The sequence below is a fragment of the Podarcis filfolensis genome (assembly GCF_964270895.1).
Source record: "Podarcis filfolensis genome assembly, chromosome: 7".
Classification (NCBI taxonomy): Eukaryota; Metazoa; Chordata; class Lepidosauria; order Squamata; family Lacertidae; genus Podarcis; species Podarcis filfolensis.
Window position 1 is genome coordinate 67,393,321 of NC_139603.1, and position 22,369 is coordinate 67,415,689.

Genomic DNA, 22,369 nt, shown 5'->3' on the forward strand with positions numbered 1-22,369 from the left:
TACCTAGAGCAGGCAGAATGTCCCCAAAGAGCAATTTGGGAAGGCATATTGTGCTGCCTCCATTGCACCCTCATTGTGCTGTCCAGCAGAGCTTTTCTAAGTAGTGTGGGGCTGTTGACAATCTGGCCTGAATGAGGTGACAGAATCAACTCCAGGTCACTGTGACTTGTTTGAAAAGCATTTTGAGGATCAAGCTGCTTGGATCCGCCAGGACCTTGACTCCACTGTTACAGCAGATGAATATTGATAGGTGTCCCAAAAACTGCATAATCCTGTTATGCTGGATGAGTTTCAGTTAGCAAGGTGCTTGGCTTGGTCAGGGTGACCACTTGCACTTTGGAACCTTGCCCCTCTTGGCTGATAAAAACTAGCAGGGAGGGGACAGCTGGCTGGGCCATGAAGAGGATTAATGCCTCCTTTCCAGAGGGGGTGGAAGGAAGCAGTCGTAAAACTGCTCCTCAAGAAACCCACTGCTGTAGCTTAAGGCTCAGGTGGCCTCAGTGGCACAGAGTGCCTTTCATGAGCTTCAGCTGGTGGCCCAGCTGTGTCCCCATCTGGACAGGAATAGTCTAAATATTTAGGTCTGACTTACATAAACCCACTTACTGTGGTACCTCGGGTTACATATGCTTCAGGTTACAGACTCCGCTGGACCAGAAATAGTACCTCAGGTTAAGAACTTTGCTTCAAGATGAGAACAGAAATCGTGCTCCGGCGGTGCAGCGGCAGCAGGAGGCCCCATTAGCTAAAGTGGTGCTTCAGGATAAGTACAGTTTCAGGTTAAGAACAGACCTCGGAACAAATTAAGTTCTTAACCCGAGGTACCACTGTATTTTGTAGCCCTTGCAGAGATGTCTCTGAAAGGTTTTCACGCCTCAAGAAACGCTGCAATACATGAATTGAATTGACTGAAATACTTTATTGTCACTTGTACAACTTGTATACAGTGAGATTACACGAGCACCCCCCACTCAGCTCTCTTAGTCTTAATTCCCCTCGTTTACTGATGCACAGAGGGGTAATTAAGAGGGGTACCTGTCTGCCTATACTTAAAAATTATTGTAACTAAAAAACAAAAACAAAAAAAAAAACCATTACAACCAACCTTCTTGCAAAGTAGAGCTCGCAAACGGCTGGAGCATGCCTGTAATGCAAGCAAGAGATGTTCAGTGGGGCGTATTCTCAGGCGTATGAGATGGCAGCCCTGCAGCCAATCCTAATCCTGGCTACTCAGAAGTAAATCCTATTAAATTCACTGGGTCTTACTTCTGCCTGCATGGCTGCCAGCCATACCCTTCCCCAGGATACTCCATTCCATCTATTATTATTGTTGCTGTTGTTGTTGTTTATTAAATTGCTTCAAAAAAAGAAGCCTCCACGCTCTCCCCCTCCCCTCGCCTCAAAGCTCTGACGGGACAGGTCGAGGGCGGCACCGGCGGCTCCTCCCCCTCCCCGCCCCTCCCTCGGCGAGGAAATCACTGCCACGTCGAGATTACTTGCTTACAAGTCCCTCTCACTGCCCAATCCCGCGCCAGGAGTGACGCCCACTTTAGGAACCGCCCACTTGCGCCGACCACGTAACAACAGTAAGGGATGGGCAGATGGTAGAAAAAAGGACCCGTCGCCAGTCGAGTGGGCGGGGCGCCGAGCGCACGTAGACGCTGAGTCGCGAGCGCGCAGGCGCAAGCGGCGCTTCCCAGCCAACGGCTCCTTGAGCTCCACGTGACCCCTTTCCGTCACCGCCGCCCCGTGCGCGCTCGCCCGCCCGAACGCTGCGGCCGCCGACGTTCGGCGGCGGAGGGGTGACGTTGCGCTCTTGGGCCGAATCAAGTCAGTCAGCGGCGCAACCGCCGCCTCTCTCGCTCCTCCGGCTCGGCGGCGGGAGACCCGAAGGGCTTTCGGCTTCTCCTCGGAGGGTGAGCGATGCGCTCGGCGTGAGGCGAGTTTCTGCTCTTGTCGCGGTCCCCGCTGCTCCAGCCATGGCTTCGCCGAGCTGGCAAGAGGCTGTGGCCCAGCAGGCCGAGGAGGTGTCGGCCCGGCTTCGGGATGCGCTGTCGGCCGGCGTGGGCCTGCTCCGCACCGAGCTGGGCCTGGAGCTGCCGCCGGGCCTGGAGCCGCAGCGCCTGCCCACCTGGCTGGTGCTGCTCTCCACGTCCGTCCTGGCGCTGCTGCTCCTGCTGGCGCTCCTGTGGGCCGCGGCCTGCGCCCGGGCGGGGGATGCTCGCAGGAAGAACCGCCTCAGGAGAACCGCCGAGGACGACGACGAAGAGGACGAGGAAGAAGTGGCGGCGACGCGGGGCCTGACAGCAGCAGCAGCAGGAGGAGGCCCTCCTCACAAGGGGGTCCCTGGGACGATGCTCCTGCTGAAGGGAGACGAGCAGAAGAAGAGGAATAAAAAGAGGCCGCTGGAGAAAACGGGCAGGGTGAGTGGGAACACGGTGGGAAAGGAGAACATTTGCATGAGTGGCTATTGGTGGAATAGAGGGAGTTTCAATGTCTTGACCCAACACCATAAAAAAACTGTAGCGCTTCTGGTTCTGCTTCACACATTCAGCATATCACAACGGTGTTCGTGTATGTGTTTAATTGAAAGCACTAGTGGCCAATGCTGCACCTGATGTTGCATTTCTAAATATGTTCTTTTTTCTCCTCATTTCCCCTCCCCCCCATTTCTTTTTTCCTGTTTTTCCGAGTACTGTCTGAAGCGGAGAACTGCAGCTGCAGTTTTACATGAATTTTGAGCCTTGAGGTTTTTCTTATCAAGGATGTAACGTCTACAAGCACCTGTGAGCACAAGCAGTCAATTTACAGGTTCTAGCTGACGGCAAGACAGTTTGCACCAGCTCTCTTCTTACCAGTGAACATATACGTACTGCAGTATGGGTGATTTTCTCATTTGAGGATCCACGTGACTTCCCCTACACACAGTGTGTTGAATAGTTGACCTTTAGGACTTCAGCATAAAACTTTCTAACTTTATCTCATTTGGTGTAGATAAGTCTGTTAATAATAATAAGTTTTAATCCTAGGTATACATTGGACCCAGCCTTGATCAACCTGGTAGAATGGGTTGTATAGTCACTCTTTTATTCACACATCTCTCTTGGTCAAAGTAGTTAAAAAGTGTCTATTCTCCCTCTTTCTGAGTGGTCTGGGAGTAGACGGACAAGGAAGATTATTCTGGATTTGGAGACTGAATATTAAAAAGCAAATTAACATGGAAGTGAACAGGCCTGGAAATTTTCTGCCCTTGGTGCTTTCTAGAAAGTGACATCTAAGCATTTACGGTTGTTTTCAGACATGTGCAAAATGCTTGTCTAAAAGTTTGATACTAGCTCCTATAAATTTGAGGGTTTCTGTTCAATAGCATCCTATAGCCTAGATTGTGTCACATCTCATTCTTTTTTGTTGTTGAGAGTGGTACAATTTTAGGCAAGATAAATAGTAATACTGTATAAACTTGAAATCAACTGAAGCCTCTGTGGGTGGTACATTGGCAATGTTTTAAGATGGTATTGACAGCTTTCAATGGGCTAAAATGGTGTTCATGTTAAACTTGTTGCTCTTGACAGATTTAATAAACAGGGCAAGATAAGCAGAGTGTTCAAATAAGGCACCCAAATTTCTCCCCACTTTTAAAGTATGGTAGTGATGGATTCTTTAAAGCAGTGCATTGAATTGCTAATGATGGGGGAAGCCAGTCCAGCAAAATTTGTGGGGCTGGTGGTTTGAGGAGCAGTTAGCGTAAAAACAGGTGAATTCCGTGTTCTTGAGAACTATGTTGGAACAGCACTTTAGCGTGTTCCTGATTCCATCTTCGTCTTGATGCTCAGGTGAAATCTGACAGGGTCCATCCTTTTCAGCTTTTTCCCCTTCTGGAGACCTAGCTTGTGACTGGTAACTCCACACACTGCAGTATGCCTTACGCAGTGCTGTCTTTAAACTGTTTTGTGCCTTCAGAGCCGTAAACTGCCCAGAATACCTTGGACCATCTTATTATCTTTCCTATGGGTTTGATTGTAATTAGACCTCTGTGAACAGAAAAACTCCTTCCACTCATGGAGCAGAAGGAGCTGGAATCCAGTTTTTGCCAATCACTCCTTCGCCACTTATACTGCCCCACCCTCATGCAGGTTTTCAAGGGACTGCAATCTCACGAAGGCTAAAATGTAGTAGGGCCAGTTTTGAAACGGTAATTTCGAAAGATGGTTAGAGCTTTGTGGCAAATAGTATTTTATTTCATCAAGTTCTGCCCATAATTCCTATGCAGGTAGATTGGGATAGTTTTTAAACTTTGTCAGATGGGTGTGCTCACCCTCAAGAAACCCAGAACCCGCTCTCGGTTCTCCTGCCCACACATATAATTATCAGTCACTATGACAATGTGATCACTCAATTCTCTGGAATCCATTGTCAGCCTCTGATACTGCTGGTCAGTCTGCATGCACATGTACACAGTCTAATGTTAATTCAGGCAAGTCCTTTGCTCATTTAGGATTTCCCATTGAAAATAATGTGGTGGGGCATCCAGACTAAACAATCTTCCATTCAGACAGCTTTGATTGTAATTTGCAATACTTTACCAATTAGGACTCTTCTGGGCACAGTCATTTGCATGTAAGAGAGCATTCCTCACTGAAGCCCACCACCAGTCATATCTTTGCTGTGAAGTTTCATTTTCCCTCAATGCCTGTGTGGTGCTAACTGGTTCCTGACTGTCACTTACTTCAAGCTAGAGTGTTGTGTATTGTTGAAAGAGAGCTACTCAAGACCCCAGACTGGAAGGAATGAAGCAGCAGCAGGTATCCAAGCAAGGGAAAAATTCCTTCTTCATTCTTGCTTTTACTTCTCGAGGGAAAAGTTACAGGAGAAAAGGCTTCCCCTCCGCTGTAGCTGTCCCTGCATTTTATTCTTTTTCAAACTCTAGGAAGAGAAAGTCTCGTTTCCTAGTTTTATAAAAACACCGCTTTTCAATGAAGAATTAAAGAATGGCTGGTTTGCTGCTGTAGCTGCGTACTTTTTACTGAGAGAAGAAAAAAAGCTTTTGCAACTATTTTAGAGGTGTGCTTTCCCTGCTCTCCCTCAGTTATTTCCTTGGACATATTGACAGCAGAAACCTCTAGTTGCTCAATGCATAGCACATGAGGTTGAGAAGCATGAGATGGGAATTGAATCCCACCAGCGGGTGTTGTTGTTTAGTCGTTTAGTCGTGTCTGACTCTTCGTGACCCCATGGACCAGAGCACGCCAGGCACTCCTGTCTTCCACTGCCTCCCGCAGTTTGGCCAAACTCATGCTGGTAGCTTCGCGAACACTATCCAACCATCTCATCCTCTGTCGTCCCCTTCTCCTTGTGCCCTCCATCTTTCCCAACATCAGGGTCTTTTCCAGGGAGTCTTCTCTTCTCATGAGGTGGCCAAAGCATTGGAGCCTCAGCTTCAGGATCTGCCCTTGCAGTGAGCACTCAGGGCTGATTTCCTACACCAGCAGGTAGATGCCCTCATTTACCTTTTGAATATCTGGCCCAAAAAAAAAGTGCATCTGTTTTGGTAATTTCATTTATTAGTTAACCCGTAACCAAGGTTCACAACAAACAAATTAATATTAAAAATCCAATAAAACAACCAAATAATATCAGAGAGCCACATCATTCTCATGACATGGCCAAAAGAAGGAGCTCCTAGGACTTGCACACACACTTCAAAACACCACAGCAGCAGAAAGGAATCAGACTTACCTTGGAGTATTTGTCTCTCTCTTGCACCAGCCTCAACACCCAGTTATAGATGCCAATAACATAAGGGCTGCTGAAGGAATCCTATCTGCATGGAACAACAGGAGGCAGGATTCTAGGTTTAGAATCCAGGTTATCATCCCACACTAAAACAAGGGGAGGAGCTTTAGACATCCAGCACACCTCAGTCAATCAACATGTGTAATACAAGAACCAATACTTAGGCTTCTGCATGGGCCAACACCCCTGCTATTTTGCTTGACAGGCTTACCCTGCTTAGTAGCATCCCAACATGCCTCTTTGTCCCTGTCCTGTCCTAACCATAAAGTGTACTTGATTAAGTAGACTGTGGGAGAGCCATTGCCACAAAGCCTATCAAGTTCCCTGAGGCCAGCGGAAGCCAGATTATTTTAGGGTTGAAGAGAAGATCCATATCTAATATTCCCCAACAACAAATAAGCAATGTCTGTGGCAAAGTCATTGGTTTTGTTGATTAGCCTCCATGGTGGAGAAGATTTTGAAAGGGAAAGTTTGAAGTATTTCTTAGAAACCACTCAGGGCTATAACAATAAAACATAAAACGCCATTAAAACGATGTGATAATCATTAAAGTGACAGGCTAAACAACTGTCATTTAAACTAGTTTCCAACTACCAGAGATTCCCCTTGTGCTAAATCCTGTAGCTCTTTAGCCATCAGATCTCAAGTATGGGATGACTTTGTAACTCCAGTCAGGCCCTCTCCTGCGTTCAAGCTCCCCTAACTTCTGCCACGTGCCATGGCCACTTTTGTATCAGCAGCACAGCCTTGGTTCTCCCTAAGTCTTTTGTGAAATTTTGCCCCACCCTGTGCATTGCAGGGGGTTGGACTAGATTACCGTTGGGACCCTTTCCAAGTTCCAACTGTACAATTCTATGATTATGCCTCAGATTTTAGCATCGTTTGCTGCAGGACAGGCATGTGACTATGACAGGAGATGTAATCCCATAGTGTATAATGTGATTGCTTTATGCTGTGGTGTAGGCAAGAATTGGGCTGCCATAGTCTGATCGCTTGATGTTTCTCCTCTCCCTACTGCTGTAGTACTATGTGCAAGAGAGAAGATCAAGTTTTCAAAACCTGGTTGTTGAGCCATGTTCTTTTTTGGTATTTTTGACTATCCTAATTGAGGGATTTCATCACTTTCCATAGGGTTATTTGTTTTAGTTGCTAGTACCAGCTTCTGGATAGAGCAGCAGAAAATCTGTTAACTTGAACTAAACTATGTGTTTTGCGTGAGAAATCGTGTCAAGGCTGTTGGGAGTATATCATAATATGTATAAAGGTTAGATTCTTTACCCCATTTCAATCAAGGATTGGATGTAATTGTAGACGGGAGTATTCTGCAACTGCGGCCTTTTCCAGCCGCTCATGTTGTAAAATGAGAATTTGACACGAACTCAAACTACTGTAGTTATATTTAGAAATTGGTTTCATGATACTACTAACTTCGGGCTCCTATGTTTGAAAATAAAGCATTTATAATAAAGTTTTAGGCATGTCTCAAATGTTTTCAAGGTTTTTTGTAGGAAACACTAGAACTTTTTTCCTGTAAAGATGAAAGTCACTTTACTGTTCTGGATTTTAAATATAACCTTATCCAACTTTTACTCTTAAAGTCGTAATATTTGATGAATTAAAAACTATGCCATCCAAGTGGCTCCAGGGCATGTCAAATAATGCACATTAGCTATTAAAGTGTTTATTTTAAAGTTCTTCTTTTTTTTGTAAATTTGTAAAATGTTGCTCCAAAATGCTCTAACTGGAGATATCTTACTAGTGAGCTTCATCTTTGTTTTGTTGTGAATTGTGACTCTGTGTGTGTCAGATACAGAAAGTAGGCATTAATTTGAGGGGATGTATCTCAAATATTGGAAGTTTTGCAGTAATTCTGTAGTGATGTCTGCCTGGAAGATACACTAATTCTTCACACAGGGAATTGAAGGCGAAACACATAGGCCTGATTCAGATGTCACATTCTGAACCTCCAAACCACGGTTTGGATAATAGGAAATGAACTTGAGTGCACTCTACCTTTTTGATAACTATTTTCCTTCATCTGAAATAAGTCATTATAATGCCTTCACTTTCTCTTCATCCTACAGCTCTCTGCTCTGAGGCAGAAGAGTAGGTGCTATTTCAAATTCTTTCAACTTTCAATTTTTCAGCAGTTTCTTTGGGCTTCTAAAGCAGGATGGGGAACTACTGGTCCATGGGCCAGAATTGGCCCATGGTACACATACTGTCCCATTTGGCCCACAGCCTCTTTTCTTCTTTGGCCTCCATTTAAGCCAGCTTAATTGTTGTTGTTGTTTAGTCGTTTAGTCGTGTCCGACTCTTCGTGACCCCATGGACCAGAGCACGCCAGGCACTTCTGTCTTCCACTGCCTCCCGCAGTTTGGTCAGACTCATGTTGGTAGCTTCGAGAACACGATCCAACCATCTCGTCCTCTGTCTTCCCCTTCTCCTTGAGCCCTCCATCTTTCCCAACTTCAGGGTCTTTTCCAGGGAGTCTTCTTTTCACATGAGGTGGCCAAAGTATTGGAGCCTCAGCTTCACAATCTGTCCTTCCAGTGAGCACTCAGGGCTAATTTCCTTAAGCCAGCTTAATTATGATCCATAAAAGTGGAGTTGCCAGAGAAGCAGGGCACATGAAGCATTTTGGGGGTTGTCAGTGTGAAGGGAGTGCAGAGCTAAAGTTTCTCAAAAGGCTTCAGTGAAAGGCTTAAGCACCACCTGGATCTTTTTCCATTGAAATCAGTGAGATTCACTGGATCATACCCATTGTTATTGCAGAGACTAATTTTAGTTGTAGATGAGATGATGCCTCAGATTCTTAACTCAGCATTCCTATTTTGCTTCTATTCTGCCTTTGGTTCATGTAATTGAAGGCAGTATACCTCTAGGTTTCCACTGAGTCTTCCCTCCCAACTCCTTGACCAGACAAACCTCCTTAGCTTTGGTACTGTAATATCACTGTTCTTTAACTGCATAATATTTAGGATAGGATTTGCTTTTGTGGCCTTGGACTACATGCAATTGAAAGAAACATCAATATTATTTGAGGCTTGGAAATTAAGCAGTGCCACTCATTTAACTTTTTCCAATTTTTGTGGATAAGTGAAACCTACTATTAATAATCGTTTTATTTTAAAATCAAATATCTGTATCCTTAATAAATAAATCATCTTAAATAGTAATATATACATTTATATGCCCCATTGGTAAGAATACTAAGAAGACAATTTAGCTCTTAATTATAATAAGATTAAGGGGGAAAGGTAGAAATAAGCAAGATTCAAATTAGAGTAGAATAAAAAAAAATTCCTTCTTTGTTAAATTTGACATCTATCTCAAATTTCATAAAATTGAGAAAGGGTTATAACTAACCCAATAGCTGCTTACTATTCCAAAATTCTATGAATTGTACCTAATCCTATTCAGATCTGATTACCTTTTTCCCTTGGTGAACCCAAATAGACAAGTAATTTTACTCAAACAGCTATTCCCCATAATTTGATATACCATGCCTTCAAACTAGGAATTTCTCCTTCCGCCATACTTTGCATATAGACTCTGTGCTGCCACTATTGAATAACTTGACAAATTTTCCCCCTCAATGGGTACTCTCCAAATATGTAAGCAAAATTATTTGGGGGTCCTTCCAAACCCAAACCATATATTTCAAAGTAGAACTTACATCAGGTATTATTTCTTGCCAATATTCTTAGCTTCAAGGTTCTATACACCAACGGTGTATAAAATTGACTCTAGTTGAACCACAATTCCAACAACTATAATTACTGGTATTAAATAGGTTAAATACCATAATATCCAGAGTTTTTCTGCATTATATATTAAAGTTAACGAAGCAGTATGATTCTATTTTTTTCCCCAGATATACTTCCAGTTTTCAGTTGGAATAGAGATCCCTATCATTATTCCTATCACCTGTATCCATTTTGAAACATAGTCCACCAGGCAGTTTAACCCATATGTTTAATAATTCAGTAAATTGTTCAGATGTCTCACATTGTCATAGCCAATTTATTAGAAAATTTCAAATTTGGAAATATTCAAATAGAGCAAGTTCTGTATTCTTTATGCATTATTGCATCTCATCCTGAGATTTCACTTGATTATAAACAATCCAATCTTTGAATTTCTCAAAGCCTTTTCTCTGCCAATTTGTAAATTGGCTTATGCTTTCATTTTTATTAAGCTGTGGGTGGAATAGCACTGAAGTGTTTGGAGATACCAATGAACACAGTTTGTTTGTAAATTGAGCCCATATTTTCAGTAATACTGGGGAAATACTACTAGCTCCCTTTTCTGTCTTTGCTTTCCATTCATAACAGTGCATTTGGTGGAATTTTAACAAAACCTTGGGCAGTATCCAACAAACTCATCTCCAGGACAAGGATTTACACTTGCACAATGGATTTTCTCTCCTCCTCCATTCATGCCCTGTGCCCTCCCCAGATCTGTGCTGGGGAGCCCCTAGAACAGATTGCAGGGCCAGGAGAGGGGGATTCCTGTTTCAAAAGCAAAAATCCTTGCATTAACCAGTTGCGTTACTCAGCACTACTTCAGATACAACCCTTTGTTGTGACTCTATTATGTAACCGTGACCCAGTCAGCAATTTATATTAAACCACTTTCTTGGTCATATTAAATTGTAGTGAATAGTTGTTAAGTGAAAATTTTAAGATTCTATTCTAAACTAGAAGTGAGCAAACAAGTAGTGGGTAGGTAAGTATGTCACATTGGCAGACATCAGTAGAATTAAACATTTAGACTGAAAAACAGTGAAATACAATATGTAGTTATGTGAACTCTGTCTAAAATTAATGTGACAATTTTCTGATTTCTAGCTTAATGGGCAACCTGCTCATGAAGTGTCTGAAGAGGAAGTAATACAGACAGTTCGAAGAGACAACCTTAAACAGCAGTCAGAGGCAGAAAAGAAAGCTGAAAAGGTTGGTTATTTGTAAGTGATGGAAAACTGTAGATAATATATATAAGTTGATAGTGTCTAAAGCAAATTTCAGGCAAAGGCGTTGCTATTTTGACTAGTCTTGGTAACCAGCCAAAAATCTTATTTGCCACCAGCCTTGTTGCACCGTCCAATCTTTACAATCACATTGAGCTTTGTGCCTCTGAGACCTGGTCTAACTAGAAGCAAGTCCTGACTTCCATGCTTGGAGAAGGGTGCATACTTCCTTGACCTCATACCAATTTCAGGAAAGCTTATAAAGCAACTCAGTGTAGCATCAGAAGAAAGCACCTTCCCTCCCGACTCTACCAAAGTATAGGAATTATTACTAGATTAAAAAGAGAAGCAGCCCATTTCTCAACCTCTGGTTCATATCTTAATTTCTTATGTTTGACATAAAGTCTACATTGTGACTACATTGTTTTTATACGGGAATACATTTTTTAAAAAAATAGCTCCCATGTGCAACCTCAGTATTTGACAATACTGTATGCTTATTGTTAACAATAGACTCTTTCAGCACAATCATAAATTTGTCTAATTAGAATAGAGATGCACCAAGTTCAATGGGACTACTAGAAAAGGGGGACTACCCAGGTAAATGGGTTTAGGATAGTAGCCATAATTTGTACGATATTTTATAAAATACATCTCTGTTTAAGATTACATTTTAATCAATATTGGCTTTTGTGAAGCTCGAAGTTTTTAAAACCTATACTTTTGCTTTGGGGCATTTTTAGATTCCTTATGAAATGCCTGTACTGCAGCGTGAAGCAGTGTGTTTCAAAAAGATTACTACTAAATGTAACATGACTGTGCAACTTCAGGTATTTCGATAGCTTAAATTAAGATTGATAGAAATACTTACTTTTTATTTTAGTCAAAGAAGAATAAGAAGAAACCAAAGGGAGATGCTAAAACAGTTCAGGACCAGTCACGTGTTGATGGAAAGGAAGTTGATGAAGGTACTGAAAAGCATGTATGTTTTTTTTAAAAAAAAAATCTGTGTGCTCCTTTGGGAGAAAGGGCAGGTTAAAAATTTAAAAATGGTGCTATTAATAAAAACATTTTAAGAAATTTGTGGTTCATTCTCTTATGGTCTTTAAAATGAAACCTGTTTTTAATCTGTTAATAAGTTTGAACTCTTTACCTTAATAGGTCAATTTATCCATATGGACCAGCAAGCTGCCAGTTCATGTGATTGTAGAATATAATTGTGTTACGATTGCTGCCTAAATTACAGGTTTTATCAGATAATCTGAGGTATCAGACTTGAACTGGCATTGTATTTTCAGTGTTGGGAAGGAGCAAACATTTCAGAATGTGTTTTGGGGTTTGGGTGTGATCACTGCACTTGAGTTGGAGGAAATTCAATAAATGCAACTTGGGTGTAACTATTAGAATGATTTTCCTCCGTAGCTATTAAAAAAAAATGCCCACAAGATTTCAGGACAGCCAGAGTTTGCACCTGCAGTGATAACATTTGAAAGTGGGGAAAGAACAGTTTGAGAGGGCATCAAGCTATATAACTGTATATGGCAGTGAAGCTGGATATTGAGGGAATCTCTCAATATGTATTTAGCAAACAGGGACCTGTGTTAGGCAATCGAAATTATGGTTAAGTGGTCTTTCAGATCAGTTCGTCTGCCATTTGGTGACTCCCTCATTGAGCAACTTCTGACAAGCTTTTGAGGAACACCCAACATTCACTGAAATACAGTTTGAAAACCACTGAGTTTGAAAACCACTGAGATAGGTTACTTCCTCTGTTGTAACTAATGGCTTTTTATACCTCTTTCAGGCGCTTGGGAAACAAAAATCAGTAACAGAGAGAAACGGCAGCAGCGTAAACGTGACAAGGTACTGACCGATTCTGGGCCAGAATCAAATCTACCAGCTATGGAAAATTCAGTTACAATCTCCACTGAACAGCTAACATCTGCAACATCCCTTTCAGTTGGTACCAGAAAAAGCAAAGGTAGATATGTGACTCTTGTTCTAGTTTTGTTTTTCACTTCTCGTCTTAGGGGGCAGGGCAGCAACACTTAAAGAACAAGAGAAGAATACAGATTACACACTAATAATTGAAACTCTGCTCTGTTGATTTAATTAATGCTTTTAAAAGGTGTTAACTAAAAAACATGGAGCCTAGGATTGCCTATCCATCGCCATAAATAAAAGGATTATAGTAGGATATTTAGTCACTAATGTAGCTTTTCTTAATCAGGTGATCCTGTTCTGAATGCTCAAATTAGTAATCCTAAATCTGGAAAAGGAGAAATTACACTCCAGCAAGGTAAGGACTATTTACTGCATATAATAACCTAATTGGAGTTGTGGTACTGCCTAGAATTTTATGCACTGGTTCACACGGAGCTTTTGCATAGTTATGTGGAGTGTAATGTATTGCATAACTACTATACAGTTTTTTTCCTGACTTAAATTGCATAGTTTCAGCTTCTTCCTTTTTTATAATTCTGCTGTCAGTTACTTTTTACTAACCTGCATTATTAGTAAAAGCCATTAATTTCTCTTAACATAGATGAGGAGAATTCACGTTTGGTAATAATAGGAATATGTTGTTGTTGTGATTGTGTTAATTGTGAGACTTTCAGCCTGATCTTACATCCATTTGCTCAGAATTAAATACAACTGAGTTTTATGAGACACATTGTCAAGTGTTGACAATACAATTAGTTCAGATAGGGAGATGTGGTTTTTTTGTAGATCTAGTGAAGGCTAAATTTCACCCATTTTTATATAGTTTCTGCCCTCTGGATAGTTATGGCAAAAGCACTTCTTTCTACCCTTCCTTTCCCCATCTGGTAGTGACTGCAGCTATGAACAGAGAAACACATGAGTGGTATTCAGTTAGGTTTGCCAGCTTTTCCTGAGCAAGAAGTGAAGAAAAAGAAAAGGGCTGGATTAGAAATGAGATAAGAGCAGAGTAACAACAACAAAAAGTTCAATGGAAATGTTAATGTAATCTTGGTATTTTTATGAGCTTCCCTTGGCAGAATATGACTTTTATTTTTTTTTAATCAGGTACATTCATGGTATGAACTAAAACACATGTTACAATTAAGTATATGTTTGTGTTAAAAAGCTCCTTCAGGACTGAGTGAAGGCCCCACAGTAAATGGAGGCAACTGGAACGAAAAGCCTGTAAAGCTTTCTCCTCAGATTGCTGCAAGTGAGGAGAAGTGGAGTTCAGTATCATCTACCGGTAGCAAAAGGAAGAATGAGACATCAGCTTGGGGAAAAGATGCTGGAGATCATGGAAATGGGAAGGACTGGGGAGTTTCCCTGGTGGGCAGAACCTGGGGTGAGCGCACTTTGTTCCCTGGTATTGGTAAGTGCTTGTTTCTCTAAGAACAAAAACTGTCTTTAAGAAATGGCATTATGTATCTTTAATGTCCCGCCCAACATTCTTCTTTCAGCTCTCATTGTAGCAAAATTATTTGAGTAATGATTAGGAAGCTTTAGCCTTTCCTTTTATATGCTATGGTTAAGGTACAAAGAGCTACTCGTGGCCCATGTGGAGATTAGTGCCACATGGATACCATTTTAACTTCTTAGCAGCAGATATCCATGCAGGGTATCATTGGAACCCTACTCATCTATTTCTCAGTCAGCTTGGACTTTAAGAAAAAATCTGTATAAATAATCAGCTGTATAAATAATCAGCTTCATTCAGCTTCTGGGGAAAGGGCAGAAGTGTAAAAATGTGTAGACAGGGTTGAAAATACTTTTTAATTTAAAGTTTGAAGGATTTCTGTTTCCAGTTCCAGAGTGTATTTCTCTTTTCCCTAACTTTAATCTGAAAACTCAAAAGCAAGTGTTAAAATTCAATCCAAACTGTTACTAATAAAATTAAGAGCATATCTGAAAGAATCATCATTTTTTGCTATTACCTGTTGAAGATAAAATTTTAAGATGTAATTATCCACAGCTTACAGTAATACTTGTTTGAAGCACAGCACCAGGTAGCTGATTGATCTAGTAGATCCCTAATTCATTGTTTTGGGGGTTATAAAGGCATAAGGCTTAGAAGAAGACTGATCTTGCAGTCTTTGAATAAGGTGAATTACCGGTAGAACTATGACACTTGTGAAATTTCAGGCCGTTAGCTTATTTTACTTGTTATAATGAAATGAAACATGGTGGAGTCAAATCCCTGGCTACAATGTTACAAGCTGTTGTATTTGTACAATGAATCTGGAATATTTTGTTCCCTAAAATCATTGGGAAAAGCTAGTCTTGTAAGAGGCTTGTCTTAAGAATGTGTGCCTAATTTTCAGTAGCAAAAATAGGTTATTTTGTATTTTTTCAACAGCCTGGTCTGGAGTGGATGGAAGGATTAATCCTCCTGAACAGAGTTCTACTTCATTCACTTCATTGGGGCTAAATCCTCCAGTTTCTGGTAATATTTTAAAATTGCTCTACAGATGAGCTACATGCTTAAGTTATACTCTTCTGAAAACCTCTGGTCATCTATGTTAATTGAAAGAGTTGTTGCATATAAGTTTGGAAAAACTTATGTATAAAATGTATATTGGTAGTTAATAGGCTGGTTTTCAGAAATGTCAACTATCATTATTGGCTTAGCAGACACTACTAAAATACTTCGTTCTCTGTATTTTCAGAATAGGGTAGGATGTTTGGTCGTATGCAAATCAGCTTTTCTCTTTGGGTTTAATCGGTAATATCAGGGACAGCAAAGAAGCAAGCTATTCCATTGCATGTAGAATTCTCACAATACTAGGCCCTTTTCCATTTGAAATATCTTAATATTTAGTAACATGCCTATCAGTTCATAAAGCTTATTCTATGTGTGTGTGTGTGTTGTCTTCTTTTCAGGAGCCAGCAGTGAATCTGTTCCTCAACCTACTACTACAGACTTCCAATGGGATTTAAATCGTAATCAGGCGCATATTGATGATGAATGGTCTGGGTTAAGTAAGTTCTTTTTAAAAAACCTTGTGCGACTTACACTAGAAAGGTTTACATTCATATTCATATTCCTAATCATCCATTTGTCTTCTACAAATGGGACCAGGTGTTTATCCACATGCTTTTAACAATGAAGTGTGGTTTTGCTATCCCAAAACCTAAGAAATATATTGTGACATGTATTTTGGGGAGTAGAGTCCGAATTTATTCAATGCATGAGGTGCCTACTTAGTGGGTAAGTTGAAGTACACCCAAGGGGGGAGGGGGAATGCTTTTTAAAAATAAAACGAGGGCCAAAAGGCTAAACTATGCAAGAGGCTCTCACCCATGAAAGCTTCCACTACAATAAATTAGTCCTGCAAACTATTCATTGTCTCTGCTAACATCTGCATGGCTCCCTCCATGGGGTTCATTTAACTATTTTAACTCAGTGGTAGAGATCTTTTGAGACATTTGTGCAAGCAAACTGACTTATACTTTAAATAGAGCATCTTTCAGATCAGATTGCAATTTTGCTTCTAAATAGTGTAGATTTTTGTGCCCTGACAAAGCATGATTGATAGACAAAGCTAGTTTCCATTGGTGTTCCCTTGCTTAGAAATGGCCATCTTCCTCCATGTGTCTTCATTTTATTGGTATAGGTGTACATAGAAAGGAGTACTTTAGTCTATTGGACTAGACAACTGATTCTTCAGACAATTGTCTACCGTCCATTCCAGCGAACGTCCGCAGCAAACCCGGAAGTACCGGGATGGGTTACTTCCGGGTTTGCCGCATGCGCAGAAGCGCAAACTGCTCTGTGTGTGTGCTCAGATGCGGGGCTTTGCCCTGCATCCGTTTCAGCTAGCTGCCGGGGCTCTGGAATGGATCCCGGTTGCAAAACAAGGTATGACTGTATTTGGAGGGAGGGCTGATAGTTCCTAGCTCTACAGGGGTCAGAGGCAATCTTAGTGGAGCAAAACTCCTACTGGCTACCTGCTGTACAGTGGTATCTCGGGTTGCAGACTCCACTAACCCAGAAATAATACCTCGGGTTAAGAACTTTGCTTCAGGATGAGAACAGAAATCATGCGGTGGCAGCAGGAGGAGGCCCCATTAGCTAAAGTGGTCCCTCAGGTTAAGAACAGTTTCAGGTTAAGAACGGACCTCCAGAACGAATTAAGTTCTTAACCCGAGGTACCACTGTAACTGCAAATGTCTCCCATTGGGAACAGAAACACAGTTGACCCGTGACAAGGTCACTGTCTGGAATTACCCATCTTGCATTCTACAGGAACCAGGCAGATGATGCTATTGGTGCTGGAAGAATAGTCCTGGTTAGCGCAACTGCCTTTAAAAAACTAGCTTTTGCTTTTTAATAGTTGCTGCTACTTTGATTTATGTGTGTTTAAAAATGGTAATTGTAGTAATCTTAAAGGTAACTTCATTGTTTCACAGTAACTGATATTTTTCAAAGTATCAAGTTTAATAGTTATGTTAAAGTATGTTTTCTGTAGTAATATAGCAAATATTTTTTTAAAAAATGCTTGACTAATATTTGACCAATAATACTTGATGAATAAAGCAAAGTTATGCACTCTAAAAATTGACATAATTAGTGTGTGACTTGAGTCACATGACTTTTACTATACTACTTGAAACTTGTTCCCTCATTATTCACAGATGGCCTATCTTCTGCTGATCCCAGTTCTGACTGGAATGCCCCTGCGGAGGAATGGGGAAACTGGGTAGAAGAAGAAAAGACTCATTGCATTCCACAGCTTGAGGAAGCGCTATCTGAGGCACAAAAGGTATTGGTATGAGTTCTGTTGGAAAGCACATGGAATTAGTCTGATCCTAAAAACGCTTCTTAATTTTTAGAAATTTTTTAGAAAAGGTGGACTAATACCATAGACAACTGCTGCTTTCTTACCATTTTTCTATGCATTTAATATGCATCCTGATTCTCTGTGTTAAAAACATAACTGAAATGGGTTGGAAAACAGACATAGTTTAATTTCATGGTTATGTAGAGAGGCAGCTTATTCTAATGGAACATTCTCTGATCTTTTTTGTTTTTATATTAGGCTTCAGATGATGAGAAAGAAAAGGCAGAACCAACTCTGCAAAGTACTGCAAGTGGTAAATCAAAGAAGAAGAAAAAGAAAAAGAAGAAGCAGGGAGAAGAGGCTAGCTCTCCTGTACAGGTGAGGCAGAATATTATTATTGCTATTATTATAGATAGATATATTTATACTCTGTCTTTTTATCTGACGGTGGTTCTGACCAATAGAAAAGAACTGCTAGAACGTAATGAAATTGAAATATTTCCCTATTTATTACTATCATGAAATAGTTTATCGATCTTAAACAGAGAGGATAAAGTTTCATTGCAACTGATTTTAGATTACAAAATTAGGTATTTAAATTCTGGTTCATTACACTGATTTGATCTTGCAGCAGAATTGATTTTACAGGATTAGAAAGAGTGGTTCAAGTTCCTCAGTATCCTTTGTGTTTCTTTTTTCTTGGTAGGATGCTGATGACCTGGAAAGACATGCTGGAGAAGAATTTCCAGAAGATACCTCAAAAGTTCAACAAGAGGAGATAGCTTTCTCTTTAAAGACCATCAGCACTAGTGAACAAGCTGAGGTATAGATAAATAGATCTAGGTGCTCGTTAGGCATACTTTCAATACTTACAATCAACAAAAAAGCACCCATATTTTTGAGGGTCCAAAGGCTGAGGTATAATTTAACTTTGTAGGGGAAGGAGACGGGGGGAATCAGACCATCTGGCAAGTTGCAGTGTTTGCACAGATGGATTGTTTGTCATAGTGCAACATAGAATTCCACCCAGAATCTTTGGACTAGATGGGCCTTTGGTCCGACCCAGAGGGCTGGTCTTACGTTCTTACATTTCTTACTTTGCCATTCTTCCCGAAAGAATATCCTTGCATATGTTACGAGTTCTGCAGAAATCCCAGAGCTGAATCTCAGTGTCAGGCATCTTCAGTGACAATTTTTTTTTATTTAACAAGACCCAGCTCTTTAAATATTTTTCTGGCCATTATCCAAGGAAATTTACACTAGTTATAGGTCACAGTTGTAATTTGTTAGTTTTACACTATTGTGTCTGGAAATGATAGCTTCTCATTCTCCTGTTTTGTCACTTAGTCCAAATGAAACGTTAAAAATGCACTCAAATGTCTCAGCATCCTCTGTTATAAACAGTCATAATTAAATGTTGCCAAAAAGTCTGTATTCTAATCTGCAGTTTTTATTTTAGCCTGAGGAGATGCCCTCATTTGCTGTTTCTACTGAGCCATCTGTAACTGTATCAGAGAGTGAATCTGACAAGATAACTTCCCAAGTGCCACAGATGCTACCGGAGACAGAAGTTCCTATTTCTAATGTTAAGCAAAACAGTGTGCCTCCGCCACAAAGTAAGTAATTTCTTCCTCCAGGTGCCTGCTAGACACAGTGGGAAGTACTCTATTTTCATTCAACCAAATGGTGGTTGTATCATAACAACCAAGCAGATCTTTTTGCAGATTATGCTTATCCCTCATAGGCATGATTCTGAACATTCAGCATCCATCAGTCCCGTTTTTGAAACCAGTGGGATTTGCATGCACTATGAATACGTATTATTTACAGATTTATGTGTTTGAGCTGTCAGGAGGCTGGGAAATTGAGGGTGTTCATTTCTTGATTATTTTCCTGCACCAGTATGTCACAAGATGAAATTGGCATGTGACACTTTGCCTATAACGAACCACGTTTGTGAATGGAAATTGACTTCCCATCTGAAACCCTACAGTCAGTGTAGACAGAACTGGGCTAAATGAACCAATGGCTTGACCCAGTGTAAGATCATTTCCTGTGTTTATGTAGGAAAATCATACCATTTTGAATGTCACCACATCAAAAGTCATACCAAGACAGTTCTCAAGCCATGACATTACCTAGATCAGGCATAGGCAAACTCGACCCTCCAGATGTTTTGGGACTACAACTCCCATCATCCCCAGCTAACAGTATCAGTGGTCAGGGGTGATGGGAGTCGTAGTTCCAAAACATCTGGAGGGCCGAGTTTGCCTGTACCTGACCTAGATGTAGAGACAGAGATGTTGCCTTGGTGGAATTTCTAATTTTTGCATTTCCTTACCTGAGTAACTCAACAGAATGAAATGTATGATGTAGAATGAAATGTATGATGAAGAGGTTAAAACAGTTATGATTAAATGGGCTAAGATTTTGGTTATAATATACAATTAGAGGCATGGGAACTTAATAAATATTATTCAAAAAATACATGTATGAATGAACTGTACATAAATATAATTGACAGTAAATATTCTTTATTCTTAAACTTGTAGCCAAGTCTGAAGAGAGCTGGGAGTCTCCCAAACAAATTAAAAAGAAGAAAAAGGCCAGAAGGGAAACGTGAATTTTCTGAGATGGACGTGTGTTGCAGAAACACTTGTCGTGAAGATTATGCTGTTTATGCAATAATTTGTGAACCTGTACAGAATTTTATATAAATTTCAACAGATTTTTTTAAAAACAAACTGCTTTGAACACAACCATCTTTAAGAACAGGAACAGAAGGAAAATAAGTTGGTGACATAATTTAACAGGAAATATGACAATACTGGAAGACACATTGAAGAGTCTGTTTCAACATATGGGGAAAGTAATTATAAAAAACAACTTGTCTTTACAACAGTGCCCTGTTTACAACAGATTATCTCTATTTTACGTCCATTGGAGAAAAAGGATTGGTCTTTAAATTTCCTAAATCATCTGTAAAACAGTGTCACTCTGAGTAGTGTCCATTCTGAATTTCTTAATGCCTAAATCAAAGAACTCTGGTTAAATCTGCCATATCTTTCTAATACGTAATGGAATGTGCTAATTATAAAGTTAATTATAAGTACAGAGAGCCTGGAGTCATAAATGCTTGCTCTTGAATAGTCCCCCTGACTTAAAGGAAATATTTCAAAATAAGTGGAAAAATTATGACTAGAACCATTCAGTAAAGTCATTTCTGTAGCATAAGAAATGTGGTTAAGAATGCAAAACTTGCAGAAACTGTTATGAATTAAGAAACTGAGAAAATTGGTCAAAACTTGAGCATGGTTCATGAAGTTGCTTCTGATTAGTCTTCTACTTGAATTACTCAAATAATATATTTTTAAGAAGGGGCTGTATGCTCCAAATCAGTCGTGTTTTATTCCTTTTTTAAGGTAATAGGTTAGTTGTTGCCCTTAAAATTTTATTCACATTAATTTTGAAGTTGTATTTCATGTCTCTTCCATGTCCCATTTTTATTTTTATTAAATGTAATTTTAAAGAAAACTTCCATAAACTCTTCAGAGATGTGGTTGAGAATGAAAGAGGGAAATAATGGCTTCAGACAGCTTTAATTGATCTTGAGACCACCTGTATCAGGAAGTGCTTTTTTACTGCCTTAACCTATGTAGAATCTGCATCTAGAGTTCTTAAATGGGATTAGTGTGTTTTGTATTTTTTAAAAAATCATGCAAATATAGCAATTGTAAAACCAACTTTCCTCTTGGAATTATTGATTAAAATGGGAGTTGAGCTGCATCATTTCAGGCACTGTGTAATTACATCACATCCAGCAGGCAGGTATCTATCTATGAATAGTGCATGCTCAGCCATGTACACTGTATATAGCCTTTACAAAATGTTTGTGTGTGTTTTAAAGGACCATAATTAACATAACTTGGTGAGCATCTATTAAAGAAAAGCAATGATTATTTGATGTGATTGGCTTAGGTTTTTCATGTGGCAGAGAAATTGTAACAGCTGTAACCGATGGTACTTACTGACTCTCCCATAATGTTTCATTGTCTAAATCAGAAAATTTGGTAAAAATTTAACTTGCAATGCAAGAACAATTAAAACAACAAACTGGATTTAGTTGTATTGAAGACAAGCCTTATTAATTGATAGTGTTCCTAATAAATAAATACTAATGTCCACAGGTATTAACTCCTGTTACAGGAACATGGCAGATGTTTACATGTTCAGATGTTTTGTTTAATTCAGTGACATTTCTAAATCAATTTTGTTAAAATAAATTGAGCAAATTGATAAGATTGTGTTATTTAGTAGTATATAGTATGTAGACTGTCTTATTGAGAAGACACAAGTGTCCATGAAATTACCGAATGTTGAAATTTGATTTTCAACAATGATTTTTAAAAGAATGTTGAACATGTGAAATCATGTATGTTGTAAATTCCATTCTTCATCAGCACCTACAGAGAGTTCAACCAATTTCATCCACTGACAGTATTAAAAAAAAGTTACAGCCCCTCTCCACACATGATCAAATGTCTGTTTATGTGAAAGGTAGAGAAATGGTAACCGCTATTCATGAAATGTGGTGGGCAATGCCTTTGCTTATGTGATTGGCCTAAGTAAGTGTCCATATATTATGTAGAGTCATTAAATCACGTTTGCTAATTCACAAGAATTCATCACCATCCCTCCTATTTAAGGAGAATTGTTGAATGGGAAGGATTCATATACAAATCTGCTTGCAGGTCAAATGCAAAGTCAGAGGCATTTTAATGTGTTTTGACAGTAAAGCTGCTTGTGTGAGCTTCTCACAAATCAGTGTGACCCAGCTACT

At 39.9% G+C, this 22,369-nt stretch overlaps 1 protein-coding gene across 2 annotated transcripts; it reads left to right on the forward strand.

Annotated features, from left to right (window-relative positions):
• The first annotated feature begins 1,611 nt into the window (after nt 1-1,611).
• MTDH (metadherin) lies at nt 1,612-21,828 on the forward strand. Of its 2 annotated transcripts, none has more exons than XM_083622723.1 (13): nt 1,612-2,423; nt 10,647-10,751; nt 11,649-11,733; nt 12,570-12,746; nt 12,996-13,064; nt 13,875-14,120; nt 15,105-15,191; nt 15,629-15,727; nt 17,384-17,511; nt 17,788-17,907; nt 18,236-18,352; nt 18,989-19,145; nt 20,082-21,828. In XM_083622723.1, the coding sequence occupies exons 1-13, from the start codon at nt 1,980-1,982 to the stop codon at nt 20,150-20,152; spliced, it is 1,905 nt and encodes a 634-aa protein (XP_083478849.1). In that variant the 5' UTR covers nt 1,612-1,979; the 3' UTR covers nt 20,153-21,828. The 2 variants fall into 2 exon arrangements, with proteins under 2 accessions (XP_083478849.1, XP_083478850.1); XM_083622724.1 differs by having other exon boundaries at nt 1,719-2,423; nt 13,875-14,093.
• Nucleotides 21,829-22,369: the final 541 nt, after the last annotated feature.